Source organism: Cuculus canorus, chromosome 2, assembly GCF_017976375.1.
Source record: "Cuculus canorus isolate bCucCan1 chromosome 2, bCucCan1.pri, whole genome shotgun sequence".
Taxonomy (NCBI): domain Eukaryota; kingdom Metazoa; phylum Chordata; class Aves; order Cuculiformes; family Cuculidae; genus Cuculus; species Cuculus canorus.
The window spans coordinates 65,245,101-65,265,879 of record NC_071402.1 but is presented as its reverse complement, the minus strand read 5'-3'; the positions used below and the strand labels follow the sequence as shown (position 1 = coordinate 65,265,879).

At 39.4% G+C, this 20,779-nt stretch overlaps 1 protein-coding gene across 1 annotated transcript in view; it reads left to right on the top strand.

The window, feature by feature from the left end:
* TMEFF1 (transmembrane protein with EGF like and two follistatin like domains 1) overlaps positions 1 to 20,779 on the top strand; it is a 119,685-nt gene that overhangs the window by 56,332 nt on the left and 42,574 nt on the right. The window contains exons 2-3 of the mRNA XM_054058696.1: positions 12,985 to 13,091; positions 17,131 to 17,260. Coding sequence (XP_053914671.1) covers positions 12,985 to 13,091; positions 17,131 to 17,260 — 237 coding nt within the window. The remainder of the gene's footprint in view (positions 1 to 12,984; positions 13,092 to 17,130; positions 17,261 to 20,779) is intronic.

The window sequence follows — 20,779 nt, the reverse complement described above, 5'->3', positions numbered from 1 at the left end:
ATATGAAACCTTTTTTTTTCCCCACCTATAGCAGATGGTCCGATTTCTAATTTAAAATTTTCTTGGCATTCTGGCATACTGCCATCTGTCTCCACAGCTGCAACAGTGCAATAACTATGTCACCTCTCTTAGAAAATGTTTCTTGGGAGTAAATTTAATGCCTAGCGAAGTGTTGAATTTACAGCTGCTGGGAGCAGAATATAATATGTAAGAGTTGGTCATAAGGCCCTGCACAAAGAGCTTGAGTCAAGTTGTGGAAAACGTTCATAATCATTATTATTTCAAGAAGACCATTTTCTGTTAGTTTTTCTTTGTCTCAACTCTGTCAGGGTCTATTGATGTTGAAAATAGTGGTGTGGATGGGCAGTTGTAATTAAGTTAAACAACCTGGCCAAGGATTCAACCCATCTATCTGCTTACGTATTCAATAAGAGATGGTGGCCCCCCTCTGCAGAGCTGCCAAAAGAGTTTTCACAAGCAGTGCTGAACAGGTTCTTGTGGCACAGGAAATACTTTACTGAGTTGCTCTGGTGAAGGCAAGTCAGACTTTTCCAGATAGAAGATGCATATTGGGCAGTACTAACTTGAATTTCATTTGAAGTTTGTTTCTGGGATAAAGATCATCCTATCCCATGACCACAATCTGATTTGTAGATCTGTGGTCTCTGCATTTGCAAGGGCATGGAGGTTATGCAGACATGAAATCCACTTTTTTTCAGAAATTCATGTGTAATTTTGTCTGGCTTTTCCACTATGACGCGTCTACAGTTACCGGATCTTGTGAGGCTTTCAAAACCCTTGTTACTCTTGTCTCCTTCAGATGCCTGATGACTTGCTGGCAATTTTGGGAAATGTCAATTGGATACTCAGGATACACCAGGTTTCTCCCCTGTTCAGTCAGCCTTCAGCTATGCTCAGTGTTGAGGTTTGCAGGAGTGGTTTCTCTTAAATCTTATCTGCGGAATGGATCAGTTCCTGGAAAATTCAGGCGAATTGAAAGAGAGAGGTGGAGACATGAGGCATCTCTGTTAGAAAACCAGTGTTGTGTACACAGGGACAATGATTGTTCTGTCAGTGGAAACGGCACAGTCAGGAACTGCCAGACAGTGGGAGAAATTGCAGAGCAGAGATTCTTTTCCTCACACCCTCACGAAGACAGTGTCCTTTCTGAAAAAAATCATCTGCTTGATTTGAGACCAACTTATCCTCCTCTTATTTGTCTTCTTTCCCACTCTGTCTCACCCTCCTTAGGGCAAAACACACCACAAAGCCTGTTCAGGCTCCTCCGCCTTCCCATGTGCTGCTGCTCAAGAGCCAACCTCATACGATGTTGTGTTTCTGAGTAAACAAGAGTTTTTTCCCAGCAGGGCTATGAGTCACGTTTCTGGGTTTGCATGCACAGTCTGCATTAAGCTCTATCAGCAACACAGTTTGAATTCTGAGCAGCGATTATCAGCTATTTGAATACAGCAGATAAGTCCTACAAGCTGCATTAATACATCAGCATAGTTCTTTAGTTAGCATTAGTAGCCTCAGCAAGTCAGTATTTATTTTTCTCTCCTTTTTTTAAATCAAGTGATGTGTACTCCCTAAATCTTTTGTGTCTGCTCTCTTTTTGGAGATCATCATGATTTTCTAGGTGTGGTATTGAACACATTTCTATTTAAGGGAAGGTGATGAGAGTGAGGGAAGATAACCTGTAGCAAAACAATTGGACAGAGGCAAGTTATGTTGTGTCATCCTGCCTTGGCCTTGTGTTGTAGCCTTAGATAAACAATTTTATACCTATAGTTTTCTTCCTCATCCACTGAAATGGACATAATAATATATTATTTTTATCACAGTTTGTATGACGTCTCTGCTTGTGCTGTAATAGACAGTCTTTCAAACGTGTCTTTCAGAAAGGGGGATCTGATCTTCACTGCAGCCTCTAGGTATTACAATATTTCACATAGCTGTTAATGATAATGAGTGGAAGTGATGAGCAATGTTTAAAATTTAAGCTATTTAGAGGCCACATTTTATATTTCTGCTATCAAATCATCTTAGAGAGAGCAGCATTTTCCCCTTAGAAAGACTGAGTAATTAAGAGTAGATTAATACACTATCTGACAGCTTTGGGTCAGATATTTTCTGCTGCTTTGAAGGGAAAGTTTCAAATCTGAGGAATAAATGGGACCTTAAAATATTTCTCCATGCTCTAATTCTACACGTTTGTCTCCAATAGATGGAAGTCCTAGTCAAGTTAATTATTATTTGCATAAAAATCAGGTCCTCAAAAAATTGCCTCTGTCCTTGATCCTAGAAACACTTAAAGGCATTCTTAATCTTACACACAATCAGTTTATTTAGATCACGCAAATGCTCAAAGTTAAGTCTCTGACCAGGCATTTGTAGGATTGGAAACTCAGATTATGTATGATAAATGGCAAGACACCGTTCATCAAAAAACATTTTGTAGAAAACAGTATTTTTCTAGAAAATTCACCAAAAGTCACCTTTTCTCTTTTTGTATCTGAGAGATGAAAGGACTTTGCATTTCATGTGGCTTTCTTTTTCTCCTGTCTTTTTAAGTCTAAAGGAAAAACATTGCAATAAATGGAATAGTGAAAGGGAAGGAGAGTAGCATAGGAGCCAATACTGAAAATTGAAAATCTTGGGCTGAAAAACTGGGTATATATATTTGCTTTGCATTTTTTATAAATTTCTTTTCTTCTCCCTGATATTTGCCATTTGTGGCAATAATTTAAAATCTACGTAGAATGCAGAATGTGTGTAATAACCTCAGTTGTGCTGTATAATCTATGTCAGTGCTATGTTGGTTTATCCCCAAAGGTCCTTGAAAACCTGTTGGCTTCCCCTGGTGTTTTCCATTATCTTTGAGAGAATTTTTATTTAAAAAAAAAATCATTACATTTATTTTAAAGCTTTTGAAATAAGTCCCAAGAAAATGACTTCCAGGACAATGCATCCTTAAGTGTATTAGCTGACAATCAGGAAGGCTGTTCTGCAGCTGTGAACACTTTGTGTATGGAGCTCTGAAGGGTCAAGGCTCAACTGCTCTTTAGACATCTCTCTGACACTGAAGAAGAATAAGGGAAAGGGAAAGTGGTGAGGTTAATGTAGCATTTGTAGTTGGCTTTGGTTTCCAAGTTCCCCAAAACATCTTTAAAATAAAGTGAAACAAAGAGCAAGAACCCGAGCAACTTCCATAACTTTTGTTGGAGGAAAGTGTAATTATGTACAAAGTGCGAGCCTCTCTTCACGTTAGGACTTTCAGAGCAACAAAGTTAAGCATATGTTGACATGACCTTGAGAGCGAAGAAAATGTGTGGGCTTTGTCATAAGTGGACATACTTACGATGTGCTCAAGCCTCTGCTGACTTCAGTTCTTGTTTCAACAACAACAAAATACTTAATGACAAAGCACTTTTACTACTTCTCCTATTGTTACTCACAGAGGCGAAGGCTTCTTTTCTGACTGCAGCACAGGGCTGTGAAGGCAGTGATCAGGGAGGGGAGATGACTGGAATGGTTACAGAGAGGCTACATCTTCTTTGCATGGGATCATTGTTCACACCAGGGCTTGTTTCTCTTCAGCTGCAGAAGAAATTTAAGTGAGGAGCAGACAACAGAAGAAATTGGGCTTTTAGCACCATGGAAAGATAGATCCGTTAGCCATGGTGCATCGATTGCTCTCTTGTAAACAAATACTATAATTCTGGAGCCTCAGTAAAGCACGAATCTCTACTCCAGCCCTTAATCTGGCAAGCTGTAATGCCTTCAAGTTTTGTGTCAGGAAATGGATCAGAATTTGACCAATATAATTTTGCGAATTAGAATCAACTTAAGTTTACTATGTCAACTACAGATCAAAGAAGAGATTTGATGCAATGTTTATGGAAGGCAAATAGTTGCTTCAATGTTCGTGTTCTTCAGTAGTATAAAGGAGAGCTCTGTTTCAGAGTGTTTGAACAGCTTGTCATTTCTCTAGTGGCTTAGGGAAATAACTGTCAGATTCACTCTATGAACAGGACTAAAGAGTTCACCTTGGTTTGTAATTGGCATAGAAAGATTTCTTTACGACAAAGATTCATTAGCCAAAGCTATAGCTTCCATGGGAGCAGTGTCCTTGCCTGTTTTGTCCTTACACAGGCAATGATGCTAAAAAGCAAGTGAAGCTTCCTATTTGGGGACCAAGGGAGAAGAGAGAGAAAACATTCTTAGCAAGTCACTTGGAAATGTTTTGGATATTTAGCTCTGCAGACAGAGAGACAGAGCAAGTAGGCATTAAGGCAACAAAGACGAATAACATTTTCCCACTGCCTGTAATTGCACATGCTGCACAGCTGTCAGGAATTAACAGTACAATTTATGCAAATGAAAAATTTCATAGGAGTCACACTAGTAGCAAAGGACTGGTGAAGTCTAAGAGCACTATTTTTAAAGTTATCCTATGAGAATGCATCCATTTGTGTAGGCATTAGCGTTCAGCAGCACAAGTTATCCTGTATCCTGAAAAGTCCATGTGTTTAGAAGTGTTTACACAATTACAGAATCACAGAATGGTTGTGTTTGGAATGACCTATGGAGAGCACCTAGTCCAAGCTCCCTAATAAAGCAGGTTCGCCTACAGCAGGCTGCACATGATCCAAATATAACTTTCCAGGTCTTAATATGCACAGACCATGACAGTGCCATGAGTGGAAAACAGTCAATGACCACTTATCTGCATGTATTTGTGGAAAGAAAACACATTGCATGTGTTTGTGATTTTGTCACATAAGCCTTGTCCTGATGTGTTCCCTCAACTCCTCCAGTCAGCCTGACTTTGGACCCCTTTTCTCCAAGTAGCTACTGTTTTTTCATGAACTTGTAGGAAGCTCGCAGGCCTCTACCGCTATCTGATTTAGCTGGAATTGCCCAGTGAGTGTGAAATTTACTGGAAGAAACCAGCAGAGACACATTTGGAGAGTAACCTCTCTTGACAGCCTCAGTTTCCTTAGAAACGGAAGATTGATAATATGTGTTGTAATCAATCTTGCTGTAAATATGCTATATGAGCATGTTTCTTTTCTAACTTTTTTAAATTTTATGTAAAAATAAGCAATGCCATACTAACTTCTTTGTAGTAGCCTTGCATAATCGTGTTCAATAATTTTATTGTAGTAAGACAGGCTCTGCTTTGCAAGCAAGTTTTGAAGGCAGCATCCTGGATAGCTGCTGGCAAAAAAGCATGCCAGACCTATGCCCTGACGGTCAGATTGCTGTATCACCTAACCTTGATACAAAAATATTTATGAGAGAGAAAACCATTTCAAGTTCTCATTGCGTCTTTCCGTGTCTCCAACAAGTTGCACAGCTAGTCGATTTGTACCACTTGCTGAAATACTCACCTGCAGCTAACGTAACTTCTGAAATTCTGTTAAAGCTTTTAATAGAACAAAAGAAGTGCCACAACTTTCTCTACAAATACTTTTTTTTTTTTTTTTGGATGATGGAAACAGAAATGCACCATAGGCTGAATCCAATATTTTGATAGAACTGTCAGCCAAACACTCATCACTATGACACTTTCCTTACTTTTTTAACACTGAATAGAGTTAGTCTGAAGCACACAGGTAATGTGAATAATGGCAGTGTGGGAGACTCTCAGGTTCAAAGGCAATCTTGCTGTGTGAGTGCTAGTTATTAAAATTTGCTGTGGTTTCCTATTGTGTGCAAGAATACTAATTACTGTAGCAGCACATACGCATTCTGTTTTCCTCTGTTTAAAAGGAGACTATAGTGAATAGAAATGGAAAAATATAATCATCCTAGGTAAATTGGATGGCACTTAAGCAATCAAATGTTAATGCAGTCTTGTAAAAGTAGTTTTAGGGAAATATTTCAAGCTTTATTCACTCAGATAGTATTCTCGGGAGCTAAAGTACAGCTTTTTTTCCTGCACAATTGAGTCTTAAATATTGCATCAAGACACAACAAAACAAGTTTTACTAGTCCTATAATACTGCTTAAGATTGTTTTGGAAGCAGCAGATTTGCCATCAGCTACCCAAGGCATCCATTAATTGACCAATTAAAAAAAATGTTTGGTGGTATCTTAATTCCATTAGACTACAGTTGTCTATGTTTTTTCAGGGTAAATTCATTTTAATGATTTTGTTACTTTTTTTATATCACCTCTAGACTGTTCCAACAAATTGTTTTCTTCTAATACAAATGTGAAAGAAAATGATAACATTTAAATTAGTTTTAACTATCTCAGTTATTTAAAATTACATTTGTTTTAGATTGTTCTGTGTGACATATTTTCATCTTCCCCATTTTCTTCTCTGATTGCTTCATTTCAACAAATCTTTTCCTCATACTTCCCTTTCCCAATCTATGCATTCTTCACCTTCTTCATTTATTATACGTTGTTTCTTGCTAAAATGTCACCCCAAATCTGTGAAAGCAGCTATATTTTCAAAGGGAATGTGCAATGAATAATTTCACAGTAGAGTTTATTATTTTCTGTTTTCTTTTCTGAAAAATTTACTTTATCCTATGAACAACATGATGTGACCCATTCTGTCTTGCTTTGTCTGTATTAATTATTAAGCAAGTATTAATTATTTGAACAAGTAATTAGTAATTTTGTTTGAGGGGGTTGTCCGCTCTCTCACATCCATAACCTCAGACAATTTCTGAGAAGAAATTTGGAGGAGATTCAACAAGCATAAACTCTGCAATGAAACTTATAAAGATTTTCATAATCCACAACTGCTGAAACAGATAGGGACAGCAAAATAGATGGGTAACCTTATGTAGAGATTGTTTATTAATTTTGAAATAAATGGTATTTCCAGGCCTTGTCAATGATACATATTTGATTTAAAAAGTCGTGGTTCTGAAGGCACCATGTTTTAGTAATACTTCATGCTCTTAAATGATTAAGAAGCAACACACACTCCTTTGGTTGCAGCGCTAAAGCCAGGGATCATCCTCGACCAAGGTGGCAGTGGCCTCTTTTTCATTGTCTCCTAGGATGAAATATGTTTCAGTGAAACACTTTATGAATATGAGAAGAAGAAGATGCAGGAGTAAATGTGAGGTGTTTTCTTCATATAGCATTAGTGGCAAGTGTCAAGGAAATTAATGCAAAGCCTGGGGGTTCCTTTCGCCTAGAACTGTTTGAGTACATGTACAAGTCTGAGCAGTAGGTACTGGCTTGTTTTAAAATAAAACATTCACCAGGCAGGAACAAAACAGGTGGAGCAATACTTCACCTCAGTATTTGGCACATGTTAGGTGAGATTTGACTCTTAGTTTTGCTATTTGCTACTGGAACAGCATGGAAGTTGTGGTAAGATATCAGGTTAGCGCTGGTGGATGTGGCACACTGAAGCTTGTAGATGATAAAAATATCCTTTTGTGTCCACCACGCAAACAATCTTTGCTTCCCGTCTCCTGCAAAGAACTGAGACGTGTGTGTATGCTTGTCCACATCCGTGTCCCTGTTTTGCATATCTGTGGTACAAACTAGAAGTCTAACATGTGGTTTGACTATCTTAAAAGAAACCACAAAGTCTCCAGGAAAAAAAGCCTATTTTTAGCTAATTTCACTGTTGGGGTAGTGTAATACTGGTAAGGGGGGTGATTCTCCTCTATTGGTGCTTCGTCATTGCTTCTTCAGTGGTTATGCAAATGGACTCCCTACTTCAGAGATTTTTTTTTTCCCCTTAAACTTCATATTTCAACTTGCAGAGCAGAATCATGCTGTTTCTTGAATGTTGCTCATGATGCTTTGAAGGGGGCAGAGAAAATGTAGTGGATGAGTTGTAAAGAAATGTAAGTTAAGGAGGGAAACTGGCACAGCAGGCATAGTTGGAACCAGTGGCAAACTGATGACCTGCAATAAAATAAGTAGAAACAAGTTCTATTGTACGTGACTATAACTTGTATTTGTCCTTGAAATTCGTGCCCAGTGGCTGATGTGAGGAATAACTTCTGCTGCCTCACTTCACATGCATATTCCAACATTTTTCCAGTGGCAGAACAACTAGATCACACATGAGGACTCCTGAAATTATACTTCCTGTCCACAGCCTGTGTGTAACAGCTCAGTAAGCATTTACATGACTTATTGCAGCAGTGGCAGTACTGGGTGCACTTTGAAAAAGCAGTGGGATGGGGTTGAGCTTGCAGATTAAAAGACCTGAAAGTAAATGTTTATGTGTCAATGCGTACAAGTGATCTTAGAGTCTCAGCCAATGTTAAAGCCGTTCGAGGACGTGGTAATCTAAAATCCATGACAGATGGGATGCTCATATGTCTGCATGGAATGGGTAGGACCTGCATGAAAGTTGTGTTGTTTTGTTCTGAGACTGCAACTGGAGGTGAGCAGAGATGTCCCAGGGGCATCCAAAATATTCCCTGGAGAATCTTTTTTTTTCCAGCAATTTAACTACTACTACCACTACTGATATACCTGTGATATCACTCAAACTCACCTTCATGATTCGAGTGGGCAGGCTATGCTTGGGAGCAACTAGGGCACAGACCTTTCTCTGGGTATCATCTTTCTTGTGGGGTAGAGAGTGTGACTGGCAGGTGAAGTTTTGTTCAAGAGTAAGAGACAGATTATTCTTGTATTTGTCGAGTGAGCAATTTGGTTTATAATCCTTAAGATAAGGATTTTCACACGCATCCCCCTTGAAGCTCTCCAGTCATTCCAGAATAATTTGCCAAACCCCAAAAAGCCAATGATATGCCAAAGACAATCCAGAGTCACTTCAGGTGTTTGTACAATTTTGGGGTTATTTTAAGCTGTAGAATAGCAGATCCTTTATGAACTTTCCTGGGTCTGTGTGCGCGCGTGTGTGTGTGTGTAACCTCCATGAGAGGTTGTACATCCTAATTTAAAGCTTGGATTCACAAAGAACAAACTGTTTGAAGGACAGACAAGCAGCAGTGAGGTGCCTCATGCTGCCATGTCTTTTCCCTTTAGTGAGACTTTCCCTGTCTTGTACCAAACCCACAGGTCCCAGCAGCTCCGCAGGTTGGGGTCTTAGCCATAGGAAACAGAGAACAGATAAGAAGGCAGGCAGGCAGAGAGGGTTTTTCCCAGGCACAGCTGAAATATTCAGGGGATCCAAATCTGGCAGCACTGAACTAAACCTACGTACTTACTTCCATATGGGAAAGGCGTATTTTTTCTGTTCCTCATATCCATTCATCCTTACTATGTACTATTTCCAACCTCAGGAGAAATATAAGTTTTGAAAAAACAAATTGCTTATGAAGTTACCAGATTTGCCCATCTTAGATTTTATTTTATCTTCAGGGTATCCAGACGGAAGCAACGTGTTTGATGTGCTTAAACCTACAAATTTGATTTCATCTTCAGGTTCAGCATTTTGACATGTGTAATTTAGCCTATAATGAGAAGTTCACGCCTCAGAGCAATGCATTTTGAGGTCACAGGCAAAAAGCCAACCTCCAGATACTTCTATTGAGCTGTACTTCAAATTCTTTGAAAGAAGTCAAAATGGAGAAGGCTTTCCTCATTTTTTTTAATGTATCAAATTATCACAAGTTGAATTAATTTCAAAAGATGGATGAAAAACCCAGCAGACCTTGATATGGGCCTTTGCAGCCAAGTTTCTGCAAGCTGCTCTGTGCTGGTCAGCCTTCACACTGCCAGAAAGTGTATTGGCTGCACAGATATTAGCAAATCATTTTTAATACCTCATTTCAGGTCTTTGGAGATTAATTTTATCATAAATTTGGAAGCCTGATTTAATTGCGCTAATTATATTTTCTTCTGGGAGTTAATGAATTACTACTTACCATCTTCTTGCTGTACGTAATGAAACACACTGAGGCTTTCTCTTATTTATACCTGCTAAAAGTCTAGGAAATGAGTTGCAATAGGCATTAAAGAAACATGTAAGAAATTACCCTAAACCATTTGCTACACAGTTTGTACTCCTTTCATAGCCCTGTTCTCACATACGATGATAGTGATTCCATTCTTCTGGAAATAATTGCAGAAACTCCATTTAAACATCAACTGTTCCTCATCACATCACTATTGACATCAATCCTCACATGTTCGTTTTTGGACTGAACACTGTAGATGAGGATGTTAAGGCCACTGCGCTCTCTGGTACTCATGATTCCTTCATATGTAATCATGCGCATGTTGGAGTCTTGATTTCGTGGCTGCTGGAATTTGCCTCTGAATGGAAGCAAGGATTAGGTGACAACTTGTAATAGAATAAAGTTCATCTGACACATTCAAGTGCCAGTCACCACAGCATCCTGTCTTTTTATTGGTTTTGGAAAATCACATTGGCTCCTGGTCTCTGAATGACTCTGCCTGCTCAGCATTCATCTCATGCACACGAACCTTATAATCCATATTTGTCGTTTATATGGGAAGAAAGACAGTCCACTCCTACAATTAAGTAACCATTAAAACAGTGCGCTTTCTGTCATCATAATTCTTTCTGTGGATTTTTTAAAAAGAATCAAGTCTCAATTTCTTGAGGTGAAGAGGGCTCATGGAGACTGATTCCTCATCCCCATCTTCATGTCTCATGTTACAGTAGTGTTCTGAAATCTTTCCCTTTCTCACCGGCTTTTACAGTCAGAGCAATAGCTGTGTTAGGAACAAGTACATCTTTGCTTCAGCCTTGATGCTGCCTGCCCTCTGCATCCTCGTCTTCCATGCAGAAAAGTGAAGTCTCTTGCCCCCACTATGGCAAAGAGGCTCCTTCCTCCATGGTCATACGCCTCTTCACACTGGAGGACACAGAGGGGGCAAAGTCTGCACTACGCTGCTTAGGAAATTGGACATAGTGTTGACCCTCAGGATTTCAAGCATGAGTTCCGGAAACCAAGAGGTTTCTTCTCCTGATTGGGAGTACTGGCTAGGGTTCTGCAAGGCACTTAGTACAGTGAGCTCAGTTGAGCATTGAGAAGGGGGGGCCCACGTTTCTTTATTTTCCCGAGCTGATGAAACCATTTTGCACTGTTTGCACTGTAATTTGTCTCTGGTTACTACTCCCTTTTCCAAATTGCATTTTCTCAAATGTGATATCACCTGAAGATGGATCCTTCTTTCAGATATGACAATCATTTCCCCTTAATTAATCTTGATAGTTTGTTCATCTTTGTGGAACAGATCTTCACGAGGAGAAAAAAAGGCACATTTTCTTCAGGAGTGAGTTATGAACACACTAAATTGAAAAGCTGCGATGTTCTGTCACATTAACTCGGTCCTTACAACGCAGCAGTCCTGCTTGATAAATGGCAACATTAAGAATAACATTAGAGAACACGTGCCCAGGATTGTGCTGGCATACGGAATATCTAACTGCCCGGTGTTACACACATTGCACTCCTCGTTTACGCCTTTGGGAATGATGGATTCATAGGGAAAAAAAAAGCCAATGTTTTTTCAATTTTTTTGGTCACAGTTAACAAAATCTGTGGAATATAACTGGACCTTCTATTGACTTATAATCCTGTAATGTTGCTGTGAAAAAATGCATAATTGTCCTATGTTAAATATAGAAGTATACGACACACAGCATAATTCATTACACAAATTATTGAATAATTATTTGTTTTCTTATATAAACTATATGTGTGGGTGTAACATAAATCCACAGGAGCGGTTTTGCAGGGTGTCTGTCGCTGTTATATCAAACTGCTGACACTGCTTGGAGCAGGCGGGTGACTGCCTGTTTAAGTCTACAAATGGCAGCAGGCATTATTTTCTGCTTTTGACCTACCTTTCCCCGTTTGTGAGTGGCTGATATTCAACGCTTTCTTTAAGCCGGTTATCTGGATAGAGCTTGCTTATTAAGTCACAGACATTATTTTAAATCACACCACTGTCAATGAGTTTCTCAATGGGTCATATTACTATAGAGTCCTGGAGGTTTCTGACTCAAATTAAAGCACAGACAGCTTTGAATTATATCCTCTGATATAAGTGCAGCCTTAAACAGTGGCAGTGGATTTTTGCAGAGTCCTTGGTGTTAATTTTAATTACAATCAATAGTAACAGCACCATTCCCACACAGCCTGACAGGGTCACATTTAGGCTAACACTGACCACTTCCATTATCCCACCGGTACCTTCTATTGCTCTCTCTCCTATATATAGCTCAAATCAAATACTTCTTTCAAAATGGTGTATTTATCCTTCTTTAAAACTACCCTTGGTTTTAATGCCCCCTAAAAGCCTGAAGCCATTTAAGCCACCTTTGTATTGGAGCTAGTGCCTGTGCAGTTGATGTGTACAGCTCCTTGGTTTCCCTTTTGCCAGCTGTACCTCTGCTGCAAGCTTGCTGAGGCAGGAGCTGCGTTTGTGCTCCATATTTTCATGCAGCAGCTACGACAGAGGGCTCTGGTTCATTACTCTGGCTCCTACAGTGCAAGCAAATTGTAATAGTTTAAACACAGTTTGGTTTATTTTTAGTCTGAATGTTAAGAGTGTGGGCAAGCCAGAGGCTGGAAAACCAGGCAGAGAATGTTTTAGCCTTTCCTTTTTCAGCACCTTTGTTGCGAATAAGTCAAGAAGAGGTAGTGGGTGAGAAACACAAGCTATGGCTTGTGTAAGTGTCCCGACTCCTGCTAGATATGAAGGAAGGCTTTGTCCTGGGGGCATCCGCGGCAGCGGAGATGTGGAAGGGAATTTGGGCACTGTAAATACACACCTGCTCTGTATCTGTTTGTGTGGTGAAGCAGCGTTTAGCCTCAACTGCTGTGCCAAACCAAGCAAAACTGCTTCTAGGGAGCAGGACGTACCTCTGGGGAGTAGGACGGAGCCACCACAAAGCAGCCTGGGGAACAGCTCTGGCTTTTTTCCTTTAATTTCAATATGGGGGTAAGGCAATAGGGGGCTCAGTGGGTCTGAGGGCCAAACAATCCCCCAAATTACTCATCTTACAATTTCTTTTCTGTCTCTTTTCCTGTTTTTTCACAGAGTTAAACGTAAGGGAATCCGACGTAAGAGTGTGTGATGAATCATCATGTAAATATGGAGTGTGCAAGAAAGAGGGCGATGGCTTGAAATGTACGTGTCAGTTCCAGGTAAGGGCTGCAACCTTTTTGTTTGCCATTTCTGACCAATCTTTTAGGTGTATTGAAGTATTTATAGAATCATCGCTTTAAATATTTCACTCACTAATAGACTTCTGTAGCCTGACCATAGGCTCCCTTTTTAATGGCACTGGTTGGGATGGTATATGATTGAACTTTACCAGGATGTGCTCAGGGAACAAATGGAGAGTGTGGCATCATGTTTGCTCCTCATATAGTTTTGGTCAGCCAGCAGCGCAGAGTGATGTGGGAAAGAACAGAGGGCCACTATGTGTGCCGGGCACCCGACCTGCAACTGGCACGAGTGTAAGTGAGGAGCACCAGGTGACACCCCACCTTGCTTCATCCTTCCTCAGGACCCAAGACAGGAGGTGACCCGGATGAGAGTGTCCAAGCCTTGCCACACACACCAGATGAAGCTTTATAATTTAAAAGCATTACTTATTTTGGATTACTAACTCTAATACGCAGTATCAGGAGGATCCTTCCCTGCTCTGCTGGTGGCCAAATGTGTTACATAAGTCCCTTGAAGATACTAAGGCATTTTGAAAATCAGATAATAACAGGATCACTAGTGATCATAAATTTTATGAATTAAAATGGTGAATTAGTTTCACTCAGGAAAAAAAGGTATGGAAATTTGATTTATTAGCAAGTTCAATTTGCTTCAATGCTTTGTGAGCCTTTAGTTTACAGTTTTTATAACTATCCTGGCATCTGTTTCTCCCCTCCCACCCCTTTTCAGATAAAAGAGAATACTGAAGTTCTTTCTTTTTAAAATTTATAGCCAGGACAAATGTATCAAATATTATGAGACTCCCAGTTAAACTGCAAGAGGTAGAGGTGTTACCATCCAACCCTAGAGTGGGCTATCCTTCAGTATTTTAAAAATAATCTTGTGTTCTGTTTCCAATAAATAATAAATCAAGGGGAACCAGAATAGTAACAGTGTGTGTGTGAACTTACACTGGTTTGGGATTCTAGTGTTTCAAATCTGGCTTTTGATATGGTGTCGTTCAGGAGGTACCTGCACTGGGAGCACCCTGCAGCTTATGTCCTGTGAGAACATTGGGATCTGACTGCTTTTTAAAGGGAAAAAACCTTAAGAGGACAAGTTTATTCATCAGCCTTCACTCTAGCTGTAACTTTTATTTATAAATAATAATAAAATCAAACCCCAGTAATGACAGAAAGAAAAGGAAAAGAAATACAACCCTAGGCTAAACAAAAGTTTCATTTATTTTCTGTAGGTAGTAAATTTTAAGACTTCCTAACATCCAGTTCATGAGAACTAAAAAAGAAACTGACCCATGTGATAGATTGATACTTTTTCTTGAAGAACCCATTTTTAAAAGCAATATTATTTTAGATTAATTGTAAATCTACCTGTGCTTCTTGAAAAATTAATCCTGTACTCTAAGGAAAGAAGTCTAAGGATAATGAGAAGGTATTGTATTTTTCAAACATAGCTGGTTGAACTCTTTCTGTAACTCTCAACTTTATTTATTCAGCTGCAACTAGCACCTCCACAGAGGGTCACGGCTGTTTGCAACCACCCTTGAACTACAGACAAAGCTGGCACAAACCATCCCTTAGGTTCAGGAAAATGCATAGAGATTTCAGTTGCCTACAAGGCACCACCACTCCTGATCTGTCAGCATTTCTTAACTGTGCAGTCTTCTAAAGCTTTAAATATTAACAAGTTGTAGTTTTTCCTTCTAGGATCTCTGTTGGAGATGACTGGCTGCCAAATTTCAGAGTTGTCACTTAAACAGCTATAATGTCATGGCAGCAAGAGCTCTCTGGGCTCTCCGAACACCTTGTAGGTTTTCTCTGCCTTGCCAAGTTATCTAACGTAAAGCAAGATGCCAAAATTTGATTCCCCAGAATCGAATTTACAAATTAGATTGCGGTACAGGTGCTGAAGGATTTACTTGTGCTGTGCTTGTAGTGACCTTAATGATATCCTGACTTTCTGCAGGCCTACTCAGGAAAAAGGATAACATCATTTTTATTATAATGGAGATAAGGCATAACCAAAATTTTGGGAAGGTCTTTTGCTGTAATTTGGATGACGTTTTACAAAACCTAAATTAAAAACTGACTAACACCTGGTGAATGTGTTATGGACTGGTGTGGGACAGGGAGGTGAGAGACAGCTGGTGTGGGGCTCTTTTGCAATCTCCATAAGAAAGGCTAGATAGCACATGACTTAATAAGGTAACTGCTTTAATAAGACACAATAGGAAAAGGAATATAGACATTAAGTAAATCTCACATCCTTTCAGAGGCCGGGCACCCCCCAATCGCACAGCATTAGACGGAACCTGATGGATTTTTCCACATTATGCTGTACAGAGCAGATCCCATCCATGGAGAGATGCATTACCTTTTGGTCATTCAAGCTATTAGAGGATTTCCTCACAAGAAAACAACTCTACTGCTGAAGGATATTTACATGAGAACTTTTGACTGCACTGTACCAAATTGCTAAAGTCTTACCAAACTGCAAGAAAGGAATCACTTTGCCTTTCTATTCTCAGGACACAAACCTGCAACTTTAAAATACCAAACAGCAACTTTGAGATTGCATAGAGAATTATCTATTGGAAAGTATTGTTTCCCCTCAAGAGCTACCTGTTTAATTATTCCCTTGAAGTGACTGTTCGGTGTGAGATATGACAGAACTGACAGTTGTGGTTGAATGTCTGAGCTACTCATTGTGGGAAAGTATTACAAAATTGTTAGAAATAATTTTCAGAGCTGGCAGCATGATTTATTTCTGTCATTGCATGCTTAGTTCGTTCTCAGTTGGTCATCAATGGCAGGATGACAAAGGGAGAAGGATAATTCCCTTCAAAATCATGTTTTAAAAATTGACCATTTTGAAGTTTCTGTATGCCGAAGCACAAAGAAACTGTTGTGACAGAGACTGTTGCTTGGAATTTGGAGAAGGAGCTCTTGTTCTTGTGGAGCAGTTTAGCTTAATTAATGCTGCTGTTTCTGTGTATATTATCACTGATTGAACTATACCAGTTTAATCATACACTTCATACGGTTAAGAAATTTGGTGGCTAGTCTGTCTTTCTTCATTGGGTTTTTTTTTGTTGTTTGAGTTTTCTTTTTCTTAGAAATTAAAAGATGCAAAAGGTGCCTGGAAATAGAGTTAGCATTGCAGCCCCAAACAGGGCACCATCTCCTTTTCCACGCAATGAAGTGGAGTCAAGATCACCAGTTCAGCAGGGAGTAGTGCAGACCTCACAGGTGTTAGGTGGATTGGTGGTCTCTGTGTGTTTCCCAGCATTTTAATACATTTTATATACACGAGTATGTAATCCATCTTGCTCAGAATGTAAGAAAATAGCAGAATAGAGGCTGCCAAAGCTATTCTGAATGATAAATTTTCCTTTCTTCCTTCCTTTTTATTGAATGTACCAATGGCACTGACTTTAAGCTCAAAAAATTTCAGCATAGTTCTACAAAAGCAGTATTATAGTTGTTGACCAAGTAAAACGGACTCATGATGCTCATGAATTTAATGTGGATGGTGATTCTTTTCCACTTCCACTGAAAGATCCCTCTGTGATCAAAAAATTAGCAAATGTCCCCTTAAGCACTGTTCACCTTAAATTTTCCTTTGCTCAGTTTCATCCCACTGTGCCAAGTCATACATTCTTGTGTTATCTTGAAGAAATTTTCTCCTTTCCCAGAGTGTTTATCCTTCAAATACTTCTAGATGCTTGTCATATTCCCTCCAGCCATTACTGAGTCCCACTACAGTTATTTTATTCTTTTAATATTTCCTACTAAAATCCTATGTTCAGCCTATATGGAGTTGAGCTATTATTTTGGTGATCTCAAAGGAATACGTACAGTGATATTGAGGAACTAATATATTTTAAATCTTTCTTTATTGGGCAGTGTTATAAGTTACTGCTAATAATACATATGTACACAGCTATATTAGTATGCAGTTGAGATTAATCACATGCTTTTCCATGACTGAATTTCTTCATAATTTCTTTTTCAGTGTCAGACAGACTATATTCCTGTTTGTGGATCAAATGGAGACACTTACCAAAATGAATGCTTTCTCAAGAGAGCTGCTTGCAAACATCAGAAAGAGATAACAGTGGTATCAAGAGGACCTTGTTATTCTGGTTTGTAAAACATCACTTTGTGTCACTAATGAATGATGTTATATGGTGAGCTCTTTAGTTTCGCCGTTAATTCCAGAGATTTTGATATTCATGCTTTTCCTAGAATGAAATAATGCAGAAACTACAAGTCCTCTTTAGCATTTGAATATAGTTACAGAGAAGAAATCTGATCTGTCTTCTGATATGCCTAGAGATTAATAAATAGACATTAAAAGTGTTATAGAAATACTTTATCTGAGAAAATAGCTTGTGAATGCTTCTATTGTATGTATAGAGGAGCCTTAATATTCATCAAAAGGCTTACAACAAATTTGGAGCAGACTTCAAATTAATAACTTCTTTAGGACTCATTTGGGAAGTATAGAATTAGTGTGACATCCAGCAAGTGACACTGATCATCCTGACTGCCACTCTATGTGTATCCAAGGCATCATCTTTGATTTCACTTTGGGTTATTACACTGAAGATTTGCATAACTCTCACAAAATCATTGTATCTCACATTTCTAATGGAAATCCCACTTCTGTCTTTCTATATACTTTGAACACGGATTTTCTACATGCTTAAAGTACATAGGACAGATTTTCAATGTCTTGACTATTGCAACACGCTCTAGGACACACAGAAAATTTAGCCACCAGGGGTCTCCAGGACTTCTGAAGGGATTCGTAGATGGTGAGACCAGACACATGGCTGGCTTTCTCAGAATTAAATACTCAGTAGCACAAACACCTGTGTTCTTTAGTACATAAGTAACACAAAAATTTTGAGTTGTGGGCCATCCCTCATCTTTTGATACAGAATAGTTAGTATACTTGGATTAACCTAAGCAAGGTTACATCTCTGTGGCAGCCAAAAGCATGATTACAGATCAAGTAATCATCCTAGCTAGCTTTACGTTGCCTAGTCTAGTTAGCAATGACAATTTAGAGGTAGCAGCCTGGAACTCCTCCGTAGCTGCAGCATCCTATCTGGAAATGAGAGTAAATATTTGGGCAGCATACCTAGGCCAAGTTCCTTGCTGCTGCTGTCAGTCCCAGAGCTACTTCATTTAAATGCAGCATGGCTATGTTTTACACAAGCTGGTCTAATGCCTTTGACTGTAGCACAGACCTATACTGAGACTTGGGGTTGTTTACTGAGGTCCAAAAAGATCTATGGCTTTTGTCCTAGAACCAAAGGAAACCCGTGTTTTGTATCCAGCTGAGCTGCATAATTCCATCATACCTCAGGCAGATGACTGAATCATCAGCTTTCTCAGTCTCCCACCTGTAAATTATCTCCAGACACTTCAGAAGTAGGGGGAAAAAAGTTACAATTTTGGAACACTCACATATTCCTGTAACAACACCCAAGAAGTTTCTCTCTATCACTAAAACAACATAGGAGCATAATGTTTTGGGAACTTTCGACCCTACTAAGAAAAAGACATTTTGAAACAAAAAAATCTATTCTTAGCCTCAGGTTGCTGGCTGCTAATTACTGCGTTACTTAGCTAGTCCTACATAAAACCCAGGAATTGCAGCATAATTTTTAGCACTTTGTGTAATAGATCAAGACATGCTGAGACACAATTGACCAGAAAGTACTAAAAACACATTTCTGAAGTAGCTGATGCGATTCAGGCTGTGTGCTGCATATACGCTGGCACAATTTAAAGTGCTTTGGTGGGGCTCTACCAGAATGGTACCTGCTGTTTCCTGAGTGTTTGATGTGCTTTGGCTTATGTGAGAATATTGGATGACAAAAGCCAGCCTTTGGAACCTGTCCGTGTCCTGATCATCAAGGAATCAATATATTTGTACTCTTGATCTGTAACACATATATGCTGAAAATCAAATACCCAGATTAAAACATCTTTTACAGACCTTCATCCATTTTCACCAAATGCTTCCGAATTTACTATGAAAATGATGTGCTCCAGTACATGACTGGAATCTAAGTATAGATTCACTCTTTTCCTATCAGAGTTCCATTTTTTCAAAGCAAAGCTTCATCCTGGTGGGACACAAATGAGACAATAGAATGAAATTCCCCATAGTATTGCAACAACTGTTTAATATTTAAAGTGCGTCGGACTTCTGAATCTCAAACAAGTATTAAATACTTCAAGTTTGCTAAGGTTTGATACCTTCTGAAGCTGCTGCACTTGAACAGACTATACTGAGTAATTTAATCAGACCTATTTCTGTCAGGTAACATTTTCATTCAATTTTTTCAGTCATGGGTGATTTAACCACGTAATTTCCTTTGTCCGAGTGCTGTCAGAGTTGCAAGATCATAAAATAAGCAACATTAAAAAAAAAGTCACTCATAAGTGCTTTAGGAATGAACAAATGCAAGTAATGACATTAAAAATGGTGTTGTAGAGAAAGATGAGAGAACATATGGCTGAAGTTTTCAGGACTGCATATACAGGTCTTAACATTGTCAAAGCCAGTTTTTCAGTGAAGGGACATTGGGTTTTTTTTTCAAAATACTGAGTTTACAGAGGTGTTTATATGCTTAATTACTCCTGACACAGGCTAAGGGTGAGGAGAGTCTGTGGGTTTCAGCCAATATATGTATCTCTGTGTTGCAAAATACAGAGAAACCAAGAAAATGAGTGAAACGCAGCTTTAGAGTTCTCTTTGCCTTGATACACCTTTGAGGCATGATCAAACTATATAGAATTTTTGTCTACACCTAACCTAGCCTTTTGCATTTATAAATAAGCAATCACCCTGACTGTGACTGGGTGGACATCAGCAGGGCTGCAAAGCAAAGTCCTTGCAGGTGGTAATTCCAATTTTCCACTTCTCTGTGCTCCATGGGGTTATGTTATGAACAACACCAGAGAATTTTCCCATTTTCCCAGCTTTTTTGTTTGTTTTCTGTTTCTCATGATTACCAGTTTCCCCTGTTTGCAATTCAGCCCACAACCAAGTGCAGAGACGGTACCATTCAGCAGGGCATGGGGAGATGGCAATATTTACATCAGGGCTCCTGCCAAGCTCGCAGCATCAGCAGTCTTGCTGCTGACCTGAACCTTGATCAGTTCATAAAGGGTGACATTACACTGAAATTAATTCATGTTATGCTAATCTCTACCAGTGGCTATCTTGAACTGGCTTGCTGAACAGATTTAAGAAACCAGGAAGAGAGGGCAGTGATAGAATCATAGAATCACAGATTCACTAGGTTGGAAAGGACCCACTGGATCATCGATTCCAACCATTCCTAACACTCCCTAAGCCGTGCCCCTCACCACCTCGTCCACCCGTCCTTTAAACACCTCCAGGGAAGGTGCCTCAACCCCCTCCCCGGGCAGCCTCTGCCAGTGCGCAATGACCCTTTCTGTGAAAAATTTTTTCCTGATGTCCAGCCTGAACCTCCCCTGGCGGAGCTTCAGACCATTCCCTCTTGTCCTGTCCCCTGTCACTTGGGAGAAGAGGCCAGCTCCCTCCTCTCCACAACCTCCTTTCAGGTAGTTGTAGAAAGCAGTAAGGTCTACCCTCAGCCTCCTCTTCTCCAGGCTAA